The following is a 17,142-nucleotide window of genomic DNA, read 5'->3' on the forward strand; positions in this document are numbered from 1 at the left end:
AGTGGAAAGAGAAACTTGTGTGTTTGTGTGTGTGAGCGTTCGTGTGACCTAACAGTAGAGATGAATTAGGATTATAATTGATGTAGGATGCCAAATGTGTTTAAGATATATGTCCATATTTGGCCTGTCAATCTGCCTTATTGTCGACTCCCCACAGTTGCCTGTTCAGTGCGCACACAGCACTTTTCACGACTTCATGTAGCTATCAAACACAACCTTTCAGTACATACTGACTCAATGAGGGTTTGATACAAACTGTAAATCCATGGTACATTTGCAATCCTTTTTATTTTTATGATTCATTCACAAGTCTGGATGTGGTACTGTATTTAACTGGTTTCAAATGTATAAGAAAATATTTAGATGGTGGTGGTAATGTATCAAACTTAACCCAGAATCCATTAGATCAAATTGGTTATCCTCACATTGTGATAGCTACTGTAAGTGATCAAATCCAATACATTGTATATATGCGCTGGGATCTTGCATTATATTTGTGCAAGCAGCCCCTCTAAGACATAGGCCAACGGCACGTTCAGTATGACTGAACGGTGTGAAATGCTTAATTCGACAGAAACAAAACGGTCCTGTGGATGACCAGTTGAAAGACATTGTGATTATGGTGGCTCAGAGGGTGATTGTGTAGGGTGTGCTGCACTTTGATACATTTGCGATTTCAAATGGTCACACCCATATTGATCAGGCCACAAATTGCCACATCCACCAAACGGGTGCAAACATACACTCTTAGAAAAAAAAGGTGCTATATAGAACCTAGAAGGGTTCTGTGGCTGTCCCAACAGGATAAACCCTTTGAAGAACCCTCTTTCGTTCCAGGTAGACACACACACAGACACACAAAAACAGACACACACACACAGTCACACACGCACACAAACAAACCAGGTATGAAAGTGCTAACAAAGGCATGTTGTCTTATTTTCTTTGAACAATAGTGCAGTTATGAAATCTGTGCCATCCTCTTCGGACTCCCAGCCTGTTGATGTCTATGTAAGTACAGGATAGACAGATAGACACGGTGTGTATGGTAGTCAGGTAGGCTGACAGAGACACAGCTTGCAGGCAGTAGTGAAGGCAATCCCAGTAGGGCCCACTACTGGTGCATTGCAGTAGGACCATTGCAGTAGGCAGGCAGTTCGGCCCTGCTGACAGAGATAGTGGCAATAAGCACAACACAACACTCCCCTCGCCTACGCCACCCACAGGTTTGCGTTTTTGCGAATACAAATAATTGTGTGTGATGAAAAAAAAAAATCCTGTGTGGTGTCCTTTGTGTGTGTATTTGTGTGTGTGTTGGGTTGGAGAGTGTAGAGGTGTATGTGTGTTTCTAACTGTGAGTGAGTGAGTGAGTGAGTGAGTGAGTGAGTGAGTGAGTGTCTGTGTGCGTGGGTGGTTTTTATTTGAATTTATTTGATCCGATGCCATCTGAGTAAATAAATAATGTGAGCCCATTACCCATGGCAGCAAGCTGTATCATATAATGTGTTATGAAAACACACACACAAAGAAGTTGACCATAGAGAGATATTGATCAGATAAGCCTCTGAAAATCATATCATCCTCGGTCAAGCAGAGGTGAGATTGATCATCATAAGCTCTTATCTGCTCTGTGTAGCTGTGTTGGTCCTGGATCGATGGGTTAAGTGCATAAGTGCTGAATACCTCTGTTGTGGTTCCTTCTGCTGAGGTGAAATAGTCGCTTGCTCTATCCTTAACATGAATCCATGTACTCCTACACACAAACACAAATATAGTGCCAGTGTATGGTGTGTGTGGGACCAAACAGAAGACTCTCCAGATTAGGTATTTTACATAAAGACACTTTATTATCTTATGCATACATCTCCTGATATGATATTTATAGATATAACACCAGTACATCAAAAATAATAACTGTCATTGTTTTATATATATATATCTATATCTATATATATAGAAAACTAAGAAGATATACACTACTCTTGACTTATCTTATTTCTATCACCACAAATGTATCAAGTCACAGGGAGGTGAGGTTATACAGCAGTCCGTTAGTAGTAATGAAATGTGTGTATGTTCGCACGCGCGTTTGTGTATGTGTGTGTGGCCCCGCACATATCACATGAATTGAGGATATGATTTTGATATGTTTGCTCCACAGCCATTGTCATATGAGCAGGTTGAAACCAACATTTGTGAATTTCAAAATGTATAATATGGGTCAATATGATGCAATCTTCTCAGTTGAACTTTGACACAAGGTTTATGTACTGTACTGTAACACTGGTTGGAACTTTACACAAAGCTGAAAGGGGAACAGAGTATTGCACTGTATTATGGGGAGCATGTGTTGGTCTGTAAAGGGCCCATGGCCTACAAGTCTTGTTCCTTTCATCAGGTTTCTTTCTCAAAGGAGGTAGGACTATTCTGTTGGCAACAGACAGATTATCATATCTCACTGACAGCAATATTCATTTGGCAATCATGGAGTGTTTGGCTTTGCCTCTAAAACCATAATGTTTCCTCTTTTTGAAGTTAAGAAGGATCATGGCTGAAGTCAGAGTCACCCTCGTCAAGACATTGTCTTTCATTCTTTCTTTGTATCTTTCTGCCCGTCTTCCTTTCTCTCTCTTTATTTATCTTGAACTTTCTCTACTGCAACTGTCTTTATACTGTTTCTCTCTCTCACCCTTCCCTTTAGAGACTCTGGTCACAGCAGCATGTATGACTGAGGCTTGTGGTGGTCAGGAGGCATCAAAGCTGAAAGACAAGAATGGAAAATGGGTAATACCATTACTGTGTATGCATGTGTGCGTGCCAGTGTCCATGCGTGTGTTTGTGCGCATGTGTGTGTGAGCCTGTGCTCAGCAGAATGAGGAGAGCAAACCTCTCTAGGTAACCTGAGGGCTGATATATTCGGCCATTAAAAGTGCTTCATCATTAAATATTAACCCAGCCCATCACTCACCCTACAGGCAGCACATTAAGACTGGGGTCAGAGCAGAGGGAGCCCAAATACATCACACACACACACATGCAGACACGTAAGAATACAGTAGACGACTACATGTACACACACACACACACTCAAGACACATGAAACACATGAGTCCATTGTCATCAATCTCTTTCCCGAAAATATTTGTGCAGTATGCCTGTGAGCGAGCGTGTGTTTGTGTGTGTGCATCAGTGGTGGCTGGTGGGAGGAGCTATAGGAGTACGGGCTATTTCAAATGGCGGAAATGGAATAAATGCAACAGAGTCAAAAGCGGTTTCCATATGTTTGATGTGTTTGATACCATTCCATTCCATTCCAGACATTACAATGAGCCCGTCCTCCTATAGCTCCTCCCACCAACCTCCACTGGTGTGCATACCTGTGTATATATGCCTTACCTGTCCCAAAGCTTCACACTCCTACAGGTGTTGGTGCAGCAGCCAGCAGATATGAGAGCTGCAAACAACATCAATAAATATGATACATAATTTATATGACCAAGGACAAGCACAACATCCTGATAACAATAATACAAGCAAATAATAGAATAGAAATATTGAAAAGAGTATTGTTGTAATAGTGTGTCTGTTAAATGACTAAATTGTTACGGTACAAGACAATGGGGAGTCTTGATTCCCACAGTATATCCGTGTGTGTGTGTGTGTGTGTGTGGCCATAACAGTGAGTCATTGTAGTAATGACAGTCATTATGTGGAAACCAACCAACTAATTCAAGTGTTTTGTAATATAGCAGCATCACTTACAATGAGAGGGTCTGCTGGTTTAATTAGCTTATAATGATAATCTTAATTATGTTTGATATACCGAGTAAGAAACACAGACAGACACACACACACAGTGCCCTCTGAAACAGTGCTCTCTGATACACAAAGGTGTGAAGACCCACAGTGAAAGGCTCAGATGTGTGGTTGGGGCATAAATTAAGTGGATGTATGAGAGTGACGTTACTCTCAGATCTCTCTCCATGTCTGTTACAGCATGGATGACCCCAGCCTCTGGGCGCCACTTCCTGTTGCCCATCATCCTCTGCTTCAGTGTCTGTCAACATAGCAAATGTGCTTACCGACGACAGCTCAGCATTTAACACCATAGTACTCTCCAAACTCATCATCAAGCTCGAGATCCTGGGTCTCGACCCCGCCCTGTGCAACTGGGTACTGGACTTTCTGACGGGCCGCCCCCAGGTGGTGAGTGTAGGTAACAACATCTCCACCCCGCTGATCCTCAACACTGGGGCCCCACAAGTGTCGTTCTGAGCCCTCTCCTGTACTCCCTGTTCACCCACGACTGAGTGGCCACGCACGCCTCCAACTCAATCATCAAGTTTGCAGATGACACTACAGTGGTAGGCTTAATTACCAACAACGACGAGACGGCCTACAGGGAGGAGGTGAGGGCCCTCGGAGTGGGATGTCAAGAAAATAACCTCACAATCATCATCAACAAAACTAAGGAGATGATCGTGGACTTCAGGAAACAGCAGAGGGAGCACCCCATATCCACATCGACGGGATAGTAGTGGAGAGGGTAGTAAGTTTTAAGTTCCTCAGCATACACATCACGGACAAACGGACAGCGTGGTGAAGAAGGCGCAGCAGCGCCTCTTCAACCTCAGGAGGCTGAAGAAATTCAGCTTTTCATCAAAAGCACTCACAAACTTTTACAGATGCACAATCGAGAGCATCATGTCGGGCTATATCACCGCCTGGTACGGCAACCGCAAGGCTCTCCAGAGGGTAGTGAGGTCTGCACAACGCATCACCGGGGGCAAACTACCTGCCCTCCAGGACACCTACACCACCTGATGTCACAGGAAGGCCATAAAGACCATCAAGGACAACAACCACCGAGCCACTGCCTGTTCACCCCGCTATCATCCAGAAGACGAGGTCAGTACAGGTGCCTCAAAGCAGGGACAGAGAGAATGAAAAACAGCTTCTATCTTAAGGCCATCAGACTGTTAAACAGCAACCACTAACATTGAGTGGCTGCTGCCCACATACTGACTCAACTCCAGCCACTCTAATAATGGAAAAATGTATGGAAAAATGTATCACTAGCCACTTTAAACAATGCCACTTAATATAATGTTTACATACCCTACATTACTCTTATATGTATATAATGTACCCTATACCATCTACTGCATCTTGCCATCTTTATGTAATACATGTATCACTAGCCACTTTAAAAACAAACCAGTTGATTGCAATGAAACCAAACATGCCTGGAAAAGTCATGTTTTGTGTGTGTATTTACATTGAATGTGTCATCGAAAATGGAATGAGACGGAATTCACGACACAAGCAGTTCACAAAATGTTTCGTGTTAGGCTATAAAAATGGATTTTATCAAACAAAAGACCATTCATTGTTTAACAATGAGGATTGGGATTGCAAACAGAGGAAGATCGTCAAAGGTAAACGATTTATTTTATTGCAGTTTGTGATTTTGTTACGCCTGTGCTGGTTGAAATAGTTGTTTTTTATGGGGCTCTATCCTCAGATAATCGCATCGTATTCTTTCGCAGTAAATCCTTTTTCAAATCTGACAATGCAGTTGGATTAGCAAGATTCTAGGCTTTCGAAACATGTGAGACACTTGTATTTTCATGAATGTTTAATATGACTATTTATGTAGCGATCACCAATTTCATCCCGCTAACGGGTTCTGTGCGCAGAGAGGTTAAACAATGCCACTTTTATGTTTACATACCCTACATTACTCATCTCATATGTACAGTGCCTTGCGAAAGTATTCGGCCCCCTTGAACTTTGCGACCTTTTGCCACATTTCAGGCTTCAAACATAAAGATATAAAACTGTATTTTTTTGTGAAGAATCAACTACAAGTGGGACACAATCATGAAGTGGAACGACATTTATTGGATATTTCAAACTCTTTTAACAAATCAAAAACTGAAAAATTGGGTGTGCAAAATGATTCAGCCCCTTTACTTTCAGTGCAGCAAACTCTCTCCAGAAGTTCAGTGAGGATCTCTGAATGATCCAATGTTGACCTAAATTACTAATGATGATAAATACAATCCACTCACCCACCCCCACTCACTCTCTCTCTCTCATCTGTCTCCCTATCTTTCTCTCTCGCCATAATAAAGGTGTTATTCTGTTAGGACTGAGATATCGGTTGTATGTTCAGTCACACTAGATCAGGCACACATGCAGGCACACAAACACACACACACAGCCTACACACACATAGTGACAAATAGTATTCCATTTAGCCATAAATCACTTACACATTTTAACTGTGACCCCAGGCCTCTTTAACTAGAAATTACCATTATTGAGTATCAGTTGCCATGGTCACACTTTGGCTTTGAGCTAAACTGATTGTCTACCAATGACAGGACTACATATGAATGTCCTTTGGAAGGGGCAGAGATAAAGGCAAGGCACTGCTTTGAAAGCAATTATCAACACCCATACCACTACACTGACTCTCTATGTGGAGCTAGGTACTTAAAAACCCAATACCTGGGTATCAATGGTCAAAATAACTCCATAAAGCACTATTACTTCAGCATGTGTATTGTCACATCCACTCACATTCCACTACAACACCATGGTACTTGCATACTGAGTAGCAAGGGGAACTGCCCTTCCCTATCTGAAGGCTATGCTCAAACCCTACACCCCAACCCGAGTACTCTGTTCTGCCATCTCTGGCCTCTTGGCCCTAAGCATCACTCTCTAAGGGAGGGCAGCTCGCGCTCAGCCCAGTCCAAACTCTTCTCTGTCCTGGCACCCAATGGTGGAACAAGCTTCCCCTGACAATAGGACAGCAGAGACCCTGCCTATGTTCCTGAAAACGTCTGAAACCCTACCTCTTCAAAGAGTATCTTAAATAATTACACAGCACCCACCCCCTTTTTTGTCCCTACTAGCACTGACTTTGCTGATAACTACTTTATTGAGTGAAAATGTATTTACTATGACTGAGATACAGTGCCTTGCGAAAGTATTCGGCCCCCTTGAACTTTGCGACCTTTTGCCACATTTCAGGCTTCAAACATAAAGATATAAAACTGTATTTTTTTGTGAAGAATCAACAACAAGTGGGACACAATCATGACGTGGAATGACATTTATTGGATATTTCAAACTTTTTTAACAAATCAAAAACTGAAAAATTTGGCGTGCAAAATTATTCAGCCCCCTTAAGTTAATACTTTGTAGCGCCACCTTTTAATGCGATTACAGCTGTAAGTTGCTTGGGGTATGTCTCTATCAGTTTTGCACATCGAGAGACTGAAATTATTTCCCATTCCTCCTTGCAATACAGCTCGAGCTCAGTGAGGTTGGATGGAGAGCATTTGTGAACAGCAGTTTTCAGTTCTTTCCACAGATTCTCGATTGGATTCAGGTCTGGACTTTGACTTGGCCATTCTAACACCTGGATATGTTTATTTTTGAACCATTCCATTTTAGATTTTGTTTTATGTTTTGGATCATTGTCTTGTTGGAAGACAAATCTCCGTCCCAGTCTCAGGTCTTTTGCAGACTCCATCAGGCTTTCTTCCAGAATGGTCCTGTATTTGGCTCTATCCATCTTCCCATCAATTTTAAAACATCTTCCCTGTCCCTGCTGAAGAAAAGCAGGCCCAAACCATGATGCTGCCACCACCATGTTTGACAGTGGGTATGGTGTGTTCAGGGTGATGAGCTGTGTTGCTTTTACGCCAAACATAACGTTTTGCATTGTTGCCAAAAAGTTCAATTTTGGTTTCATCTGACCAGAGCTCCTTCTTCCACATGTTTGGTGTGTTTCCCAGGTGGCTTGTAGCAAACTTTAAACAACACTTTTTATGGATATCTTTAAGAAATGGCTTTCTTCTTGCCACTCTTCCATAAAGGCCAGATTTGTGCAATATATGACTGATTGTTGTCCTATGGACAGAGTCTCCCACCTCAGCTGTAGATCTCTGCAGTTCATCCAGAGTGATCATGGGCCTCTTGGCTGCATCTCTGATCAGTCTTCTCCTTGTATGAGCTGAAAGTTTAGAGGGACGGCCAGGTCTTGGTAGATTTGCAGTGGTCTGATACTCCTTCCATTTCAATATTATCGCTTGCACAGTGCTCCTTGGGATGTTTAAAGCTTGGGAAATCTTTTTGTATCCAAATCCGGCTTTAAACTTCTTCACAACAGTATCTCGGACATGCCTGGTGTGTTCCTTGTTCTTCAATGATGCTCTCTGCGCTTTTAACGGACCTCTGAGACTATCACAGTGCAGGTGCATTTATACGAGACTTGATTACACACAGGTGGATTGTATTTATCATTATTAGTCATTTAGGTCAACATTGGATCATTCAGAGATCTTCACTGAACTTCTGGAGAGAGTTTGCTGCACTGAAAGTAAAGGGGCTGAATAATTTTGCACGCCCAGTTTTTCAGTTTTTGATTTGTTAAAAAAGTTTGAAATATCCAATAAATGTCGTTCCACTTCATGATTGTGTCCCACTTGTTGTTGATTCTTCACAAAAAAATACAGTTTTATATCTTTATGTTTGAAGCCTGAAATGTGGCAAAAGGTCGCAAAGTTCAAGGGGGCCGAATACTTTCGCAAGGCACTGTATGTGGTTGTCCCACCTAGATATTTTGAAATGAATGCACTAGCTGTAAGACGCTCAGGATAAGAGCGTCTGTGTCACGCCCTGACCTTAGAGATCCTTTTAATTCTCTATTTGGTTAGGTCAGGGTGTGACTAGGGTGGGAAATCTGTGTTTTCTATTTCTTTGTTGGCCTGGTATGGTTCCCAATCAGAGGCAGCTGTCTATCGTTGTCTCTGATTGGGGATCATATTTAGGCAGCCTTTTCCCACCTGTTGTTTGTGGTATCTTGTTTTTGTGTAGCTGCCTGTGAGCAGCCCAGAACATCATGTTTCATTTTCTTCTGTATTGTTTTTGGTGAGTTTCATATTTAGTAAACATGTGGAACTCTAAGTACTCTGCGCCTTGGTCCATTCATTCAAACGATCGTGACAGAAGATCCCACCACCCACGGACCAAGTAGTGTGCCCAGGAGGAGCAGGGATCCTGGGCCTGGGAGGAAAGCCAGGAGTGGAGGACATCCTGTGGATGAAATCATGGCAGGAGACAGAAGCCTGCCATGGAAGCAGGCGGAGGCAGCGAGGGAAAAACAACGATGACACCGGGGTTCGCGGCCACGACGGATGCATGAGGGGCAGCCTCGAAAAACAAATTGGGGGAAGCACACGGGGTGGTTGGCAGAGCCAACTCCCTGTACTCACCGCGGGGAGCGTGTGACCGGTCAGGCACCATGTTTTGCGGTAATACGCACTGTGTCTCCAGTGCGCATCCACAGCCGGGTGCATTCTGTGCCAGCTCCCCGCACTTGTGGGCATCTGCCCAGGATGGGTGATGACGGCTCAACGCGCCTGGTCTCCAGTGCGCCGCCTCGGTCCAGGATATCCTTAGCCGGCTCTACGTGCTGTATCTCCGGTGTGCCTTCACAGCCCAGCGCGTCCTGTGCCAGCTCCCCGCACTTGCCGTGCGAAGGTGGTTCTTTGTCCAGGGCGCATTGTGCAAGCTCTACGCTAACAAACCTGCAGTGCGCCTCCACGGCCCAGCATATCCTGCACCGGCCATAGGTACTGTGTCGCCAGTGCGTCTTCACAGCCCAGTGCGTCCTGTGCTAGCTCTCCACACTTGCCGTGCGAGAGTGGTCATTTGTCCAGGACCCGTTGTGCCAGCTCTACGCTCCAGACCTCTAGTACGCCTCCACTGCCCAGCATATCCTGCGCCGGCCATACGTACTGTGTCTCCAGTGCGTCTTCACAGCCCAGTGCGTCCTGTGCTAGCTCCCCAGACTTGCCGTGCGAGGGTGGTCATTTGTCCAGGATGGGTTGTGCCAGCTCTACGCTCCAGCAGACCTCCAGTGCTCCTTTAGGGTCCAGTATATCCTGTGCCAGCTCCATGCACCTGGCCTCCAGTGTGTTTCTCCACCCTGGTACATCCTGTGCCAGCTCCATGCACGAAGCCTCCAGTGATGATCCATGGCACGAAGCCTCCAGTGAGGATCAATGGCCCGGAGCCTCCAGTGATGATCCATGGCCCGGAGCCTCCAGTGATGATCCATGGCCCGGAGCCTCCAGTGATGATCCATGGCCCGGAGCCTCTAGAGACAGTTCCCAGTCCGGAGTCTCCTGCGACGATCTATGGTCCGGAGTCCGCGGCGACGATCTACGGTCCAGAGTCCCCGGCGACGATTCTCGGTTCGATTCCTCCGGCGATGACTCACGGTCCGGAGCTTCCGGCAACAATCCCCGCATCTGAGGCACCACCGAAGTTGGCGGAGCCACGAGCAGAGCGGGGTCTGCGTCCCGCACCGGAGCCGCCACCGGGGGTAGATGCCCACCCGGACCCTCCCCTATAGGTTCAGGTTTGCGACCAGAGTCCGCACCTTTGGGGGTTACCGTCACGCCCTGACCTTGGAAAATTAAAAGGATCTCTATTTGGTTTGGTCAGGGTGTGACTAGGGTGGGCAATCAATCTATGTTTTCAGAGGCAGCTGTCTATCGTTGTCTCTGATTGGGGATCATATTAAGGCAGCTTTTCCCACCTGTTGTTTGTGGGATCTTGTTATTGTGTAGCTTCCTGTGAGCAGCCCAGAACATCACGTTTCGTTTTCTTCTGTATTGTTTTTGGTGAGTTTCATATTTATAAAAGATGTGCCTTGGTCCATTCATTCAAACGATCGCGACAGTCTGCTAAATGACTAAAATGTAATGTGTTGTCGATATTAGGCAGTAAATTTGTACCATTCAGAGCCCTCAGCCATCTTGGTTATTCATGCAGGGCCAGATCAAACTTCCAGTGAGCATGTGGCAGAACAGGTGTTCAGAAGGAGAGGCAGGAAGAAAGAAGAGTTGACGAGGGACCATGGTCATTCATCATCTGTCATACACATGGAGTGTGTTTGTGTGTGTGAGCATGCATATGAGTCTGCGTTTACTAAATACATCCTCTTGCCCCTCTCTCTGCCCCTATTGACCTGCTTCCTCCTGCACTCCCATTGGTCCAGCCAGAGACAGGGACAAAGACCTCCGGCTAGTCCACAGCTGTCTGCTCTGCCTTGCTGCACGTGTGTGTGTGTGTGTGTTTTGGCTCTCCTTTGTTTAGGGTCCTCTGAGGCATAGCCTCATTGTGAGGGGAAGATAGAAGGGAGCATAGAAAGAAGTGACTCTTTGATCAACAGCACCGTGCTTCTATGAAGATTTCCAAGAGTAAACACACACACACACACAGTCAAACACACATACTAAGGTGAAGACACACACACACACCGACCCACACGCAAAACAACGCACACCACATCAACAATATTCATTATGTTCCTGAATACCTCCATGGCAGCCAACAGACACAGTGTCAGTGAAGGTCTGTTCTGAATCTGAACCCCTGCATTAGGCTATTTCCCTTGTGTGCGGCCAAAAAGCTCAAAGCACCGGGAACAACCCCTAAGTGTTGCTTACACTAGCAAATAAACAGTGCATCTATTTGATTACATAACACAGTGTACACTAGGAACAGTCAGCTGACGTGGATAGGGGAGTGTGTATTATAATTATAATTATAATAATTTGATGGGTGCTTATATTTGTCCAATTGACACAGGTGTGTATTATACATGTGTAATTCATTTTTTTTGTTGCATATCCTAACTACCCCTGAGACCCTCAAAGATTCAAACTAGTGACCTTTAGGTTACTGGCTCAATTTTCTTACCTCTAGGCTACCTGTATCCCAAACAATTGCCCAACTTGGGATGGGTGTGTGTGTGTGTGTGCATGCACAGACAGATATTCGCATGTATGCATGTGTACATGCATCTGCTCATGAAAGTGTGTGTGTGGGTGGGGTAACTTAACACGTAAGCAATTATGTCAAATTATGTCAAATATTCCTCTTCAGAAAAAATGCTTCAAAGTGGAAATGTAAATGAGAAGCCAGGGAAGCAGCTGTTGGCCTAGATTAGGAGCTGTCACCAGTAGAGGACCTATGATCACTATCACACACACATACACACTGGACGTGGTGTTGTAGCTACACTGCATTGCCAAAAGTATGTGGACATTGTCATGCTTGAAACAGGAAAGGGCCTTCCACAAACTATTGACACAAAGTTAGAAGCACAGAATCGTCTAAGGTGTCGTTGTACTTTACAGTTGCCACTATGCATTTGGGCAGGTAGCGTTCTCCTGGCATTCGTCAAACCCATATTCGTCCGTTGGACTGCCTGATGGTGAAGCAGGATTCATCACTCCAGGGAACGTGTTTCCACTGCTCCAGAGTCCAATGGGGTGGCCTAGTGGTTAGAGCGTTGGACTAATAACCGGAAGGTTGCGAGTTCAAACCCCTGAGCTGACAAGGTACAAATCTGTCGTTCTGCCCCTGACCAGGCAGTTAACCCACTGTTCCTAGGCCGTCATTGAAAATAAGAATTTGTTCTTAACTGACTTGCCTGGTTAAATACAGGTAAAATAAAAATAAAAAATGGTGGCGAGCTATATTGTGTATGATGATATTAGGCTTGTGTGCGACTGCCCGACAAACAGTTCTTGCGCTGACGTTGCTTCCAGAGGCAGTTTGGAACCCGGTAGTGAGTGTTACAACCAAGGACTGACGATTTATTCGTGTTGCGCGTTTCAGCACTTGGTGGTCACGTACCGTGAGCTTGTGTGGCCTACCACTTCATGGCTGAACCGTTGTTGCACCTTGACATTTCCACTTCACAATAACAGCACTTACAGTTGACCATAGCAGCCCTAGAAGGGCATATATTTGACGAACTGACGGTGCCACATTGAAAGTCACTGAGCTCTTCAGTAAGGCCATTCTACTGCCAATGTTTGTCAATGGAGATTGCATGGCCGTATGCCTGAATTTATACACCTTTCAGCAACGGGGCAGAAACGTGGCAGAAAATAGCCGAATCCACTAATTTGAAGGGATGTCCACATACTTTTGTATATATAGTGTATATGGTAGTAGAAGAGTGGCCTGAGGTCACACAATGTGTTTTGAAATCATTTGTAAAATGCACTGTAATGTTTTTAAAATTGGATTTAACTGCCTTAATTTTCCTGGACCCCAGGAAGAGCTGCTGCTGCCTTGGCAATTGAACGACATCTATTTCAGGATAAATCAGTGTTAAAGTGTACATAGCTGGCCATATATGGATGTTAAATTTTACTTTATGGATTGGTTATGTAGGCGTCTTCTAACCCATCGCTTTCTACTACTCCAATAAATGTTATTCCCCTTGATCTTCAAGAATAAGACTTGTAAATATGGAAGTATGGATAAGCCAAATTGTTTTACCTGAGCATGACCCCAAAACTAAGGACTTATTGGCCAGCCCTACTCTGTTTATGATTTTGTTGTAATGGAGAACTGATTGGGCTCATTGATTCGAGTTTAAAAATAAATGCTGCGCTCATGGAATTACGTGCTTTGACAAGAGTGTGCAAAGCTACCATCAAGGCAAAGGCTGGCTACTTTGAAGAATCTAAAATCTAAAATATATTTTGATTTGTTGAACACTTTTTTTGGTTACTACATTATTCCTTATGTGTTATTTCATAGTTTTGATGTCTTCTCTATTACTCTACAAAAATAAAGAAAAACCCTTTAATGAGTAAACTTTTAACTGGTACTGTATGTATAATTTATACATCAAAACATGGATGTAGTAAATACAGATTGCCCCTCTATCAAAAGTGTGCAAGTTTGAGCATGTGTCCATTAGGCGTATGGATTTTCAGCATGAATTAGATTGAGCAAAAAAAGCCCCACTTTTATTCCATAAGCTTGGATCCGCACTATGCAGCTGTTGCAAGAGCGCATTTTTCACTGGCTGTCCAACGGTTTCAAAAATAATGATTGATAGGCAGTTTAACCTGTTGATGCTCTGGGGGCGCTATTTCATTTTTGGATGAAAAACGTTCCCGTTTTAAACAAGATATTTTGTCACAAAAAGATGCTCGACTATGCATATAATTGATAGCATTCGAAAGAAAACACTCTGACGTGTCCAGAACTACCAAGATATTTTCTGTGCATGCCCTAGAACGTGAGCTTCAGGCAAAACCAAGATGAGACGGCATCCAGGAAATGAGCAGGATTTTGAGGCTCTGTTTTCCATTGTCTCCTTATATGGCTGTGAATGCGAGAGGAATGAGCCTGCCCTTTCTGTCGTTTCCCCAAGGTGTCTGCAGCATTGTGACGTATTTGTAGGCAGATCATTGGAAGATTGACCATAAGAGACCACATTTACCAGGTGTCCGCCCGGTGTCCTGCGCCGAAATTGGTGCGCAAAAGTCACCTGCCAGTATTTTTCCATGGGATACAGAGAGGAAAGCAAGCTTCCATGAACTGCATATCAATGAAGAGATATGTGAAAAAACACCTTGAGGATTGATTCCAAACAACGTTTGCCATGTTTCGGTCGATATTATGTAGTTATTCCGGAAAAAGTTTTAAAAGTAGGTGACTGAATTTTCGGTTCGTTTCGGTAGCCAGACGCAATGTAGAAAACGGAACGATTTCTCCTACACACAGACGCTTTCAGGAAAAACTGCGCATTTGGTATGTAACTGAGAGTCTCCTCATTGAAAACATCAGAAGCTCTTCAAAGGTAAATGATTTTATTTATTTGGTTATCTGGTTTTTGTGAAAATGTTGCGTGCTAAATGCTACTCAAAATGCTATGCTAGCTTTGCATACTCTTACACAAATTAGTCAATTTCTATGGTTCAAAAGCATATTTTGAAAATCTGAGATGACAGTGTTGTTAAGAAAAGGCTAAGCTTGAGAGCAGACGCATTATTTTCATTTTATTTGCGATTTTCAGAAATCGTTAACGTTGCGTTATGCTAATGAGCCTGAGGCTTTAGTCACAAACCCGGATCCGGGATGGGGAGTTCCAAGAAGTTAAACTTCTTGAATTCAACCATTATTGGGTTCAAATACACATTTAGATTTGTGAACAGCCATAAAACAACAGCCACAATCCGTAAGCAGCAAATAGCTAAATGATAGAGTAGCAGTGTTATTCACATCAATGCGCTATGTAGATATCAATAATAAGTGCTATCCGTATCGCTGAAGACTACACCACTACTGTCATCCTTACCTCCAAGCGTTCATTCAAATTGGATCATCTTTGGATGCCTACAGCAGCCGCAACATTGGAAGACATAGCTTAGATTGTAGCCTACAAAAGCCTGTTCCTCATCTTTTCCCACAAACCATCAAAACACATTTGGTGTGTCATCATATTGGTCGCTGACATCTGGTCAGACTCTTTCAGGTCGAACAAACTTAAACTTGCTCCTTTTTTCAATGCTGATTTGAATGTCATTAAGAAAACAGAAAAGTGTCAAAATAGTTTTTTTTTTTGCAAACATCCTTTCTGAATTTAAAAGTAATCCTCGAAGTAATCATCTAGTTTTTCAAAAGAATCGGTAATCTGATAACAATATTTTTGCTGGTAACGTAACGGATTAAAGTTACCATTTTTTTGTAATCCTTTACATGTAACATGTTACTCCCCAACCCTGCAGACAGACAGACACAAAGAAGAATGATTGCTGGCACTGGCTCTTGCCTCACAGTCCCATGGACCTCCCCTGACCTCCAACATCCCATAATCCAATAGCACCCCAGGTCAACACAATGAGTTTCTTACCAAATATGTGTGGTGTGTTTACCACCTTATTGGCCTACTTCCTTCCTGCTAGCAACCAAAAGAGCAAAAAATACCTAACAGTGGCAGCACATACACACTCTCACACTTCCAAACACACTTTCCAGTTGTAGTTGTTTTTTGTTTCCTAGTGCTCACAGCCGGGAGCCAGGAGACGGAGCCTAGAGATGGAGTAAATGTAAGTGATTGGAGCACGTCAGGGAATCAGCGCTGTTAGGAGGATAAACTACTATTTAAAACCTTATGATCAAACACACTCACTGATGCTGTGTGTGTTGTCTCTGGAGGCAAATTAGGCTTACCCAGAACATCTACCCACCACAAAGCAATGTTCTCACTCTTCTCTTCTCTCAGTAGAAACACAGCAGGGGTACTGGGGAACACTCAATCCAATATATAAAGTCCTGGTCTAGCTAATGTTTGCCTGCCCTGGTACTGAGAGGTAGTGTGGTAAAAAGCATGTGTTGGTACGTTATATACTACCACAGAGAATTAATCAGAATTGGTAGCAAATGGTACATACAGTTGAAGTCGGAAGTTTATATACACCTTAGCCAAATACATTTAAACTCAGTTTATCACAATTCCTGACATTTAATCCTATTAAAAATTCCCTTCTTTAGGTCAGTTAGAATCACCACTTTATTTTTAAAATAATTATATTTGATAGCGTTGCCTTTAAATAGTTTAACTTGGGTCAAACATTTCGGGTAGCCTTCCACAAGCTTCCCACAATAAGTTGAGTGAATTTTGGCCCATTCCTCCTGACAGAGCTGGTGTAACTGAATCAGGTTTGTAGGCCTCTTTGCTCGCACACGCTTTTTCAGTTCAGGCCACACATTTTCTATAGGATTGAGGTCAGGGCTTTGTAATGGACACTCCAATACCTTGACTTTGTTGTCCTTAAGCCATTTTGACACAACTTTGGAAGTATGCTTGGGTCATTGTCCATTTGGAAGACCTATTTGCGACCAAGCTTTAACTTCCTGACTGATGTCTTGAGATGTTGCTTCAATATATCCACGTAATTTTCCTACCTCATGATGCTATCTATTTTGTGAAGTGCACCAGTCCCTCCTGCAGCAAAGCACCCCCACAACATGATGCTGCCAACCCCGTGCTTCACGGTTGGGATGGTGTTCTTCGGCTTGCAATCCTACCCCTTTTTCCTCCAAACATAATGACGGACATTATGGCCAAACAGTTCTATTTTTGGTTCATCAGACCAGAGGACATTTCTCCAAAAAGTATGATCTTTGTCCCCATGTGCAGTTGCAAACCGTAGTCTGGCTTTTTTATGGCGGCTTTGGAGCAATGGCTTCTTCCTTGCTGAGCTGCCTTTCAGGTAATGTCAATACAGGACTCGTTTT

At 43.6% G+C, this 17,142-nt stretch overlaps 1 protein-coding gene across 1 annotated transcript in view; it reads right to left on the reverse strand.

Annotated features, from left to right (window-relative positions):
• Nucleotides 1-1,825: 1,825 nt before the first annotated feature.
• Nucleotides 1,826-17,142, reverse strand: part of LOC135511642 (coiled-coil domain-containing protein 85A-like) — a 49,273-nt gene continuing 33,956 nt past the window's right edge. The window contains exons 3-4 of the mRNA XM_064933125.1: nucleotides 3,397-3,454; nucleotides 1,826-2,760 (exon numbers count right to left, since the gene is read on the reverse strand). Coding sequence (XP_064789197.1) covers nucleotides 2,745-2,760; nucleotides 3,397-3,454 — 74 coding nt within the window. The 3' untranslated portion in view covers nucleotides 1,826-2,744. The remainder of the gene's footprint in view (nucleotides 2,761-3,396; nucleotides 3,455-17,142) is intronic.

The sequence above is a fragment of the Oncorhynchus masou genome, chromosome 24 (assembly GCF_036934945.1).
Source record: "Oncorhynchus masou masou isolate Uvic2021 chromosome 24, UVic_Omas_1.1, whole genome shotgun sequence".
Classification (NCBI taxonomy): Eukaryota; Metazoa; Chordata; class Actinopteri; order Salmoniformes; family Salmonidae; genus Oncorhynchus; species Oncorhynchus masou.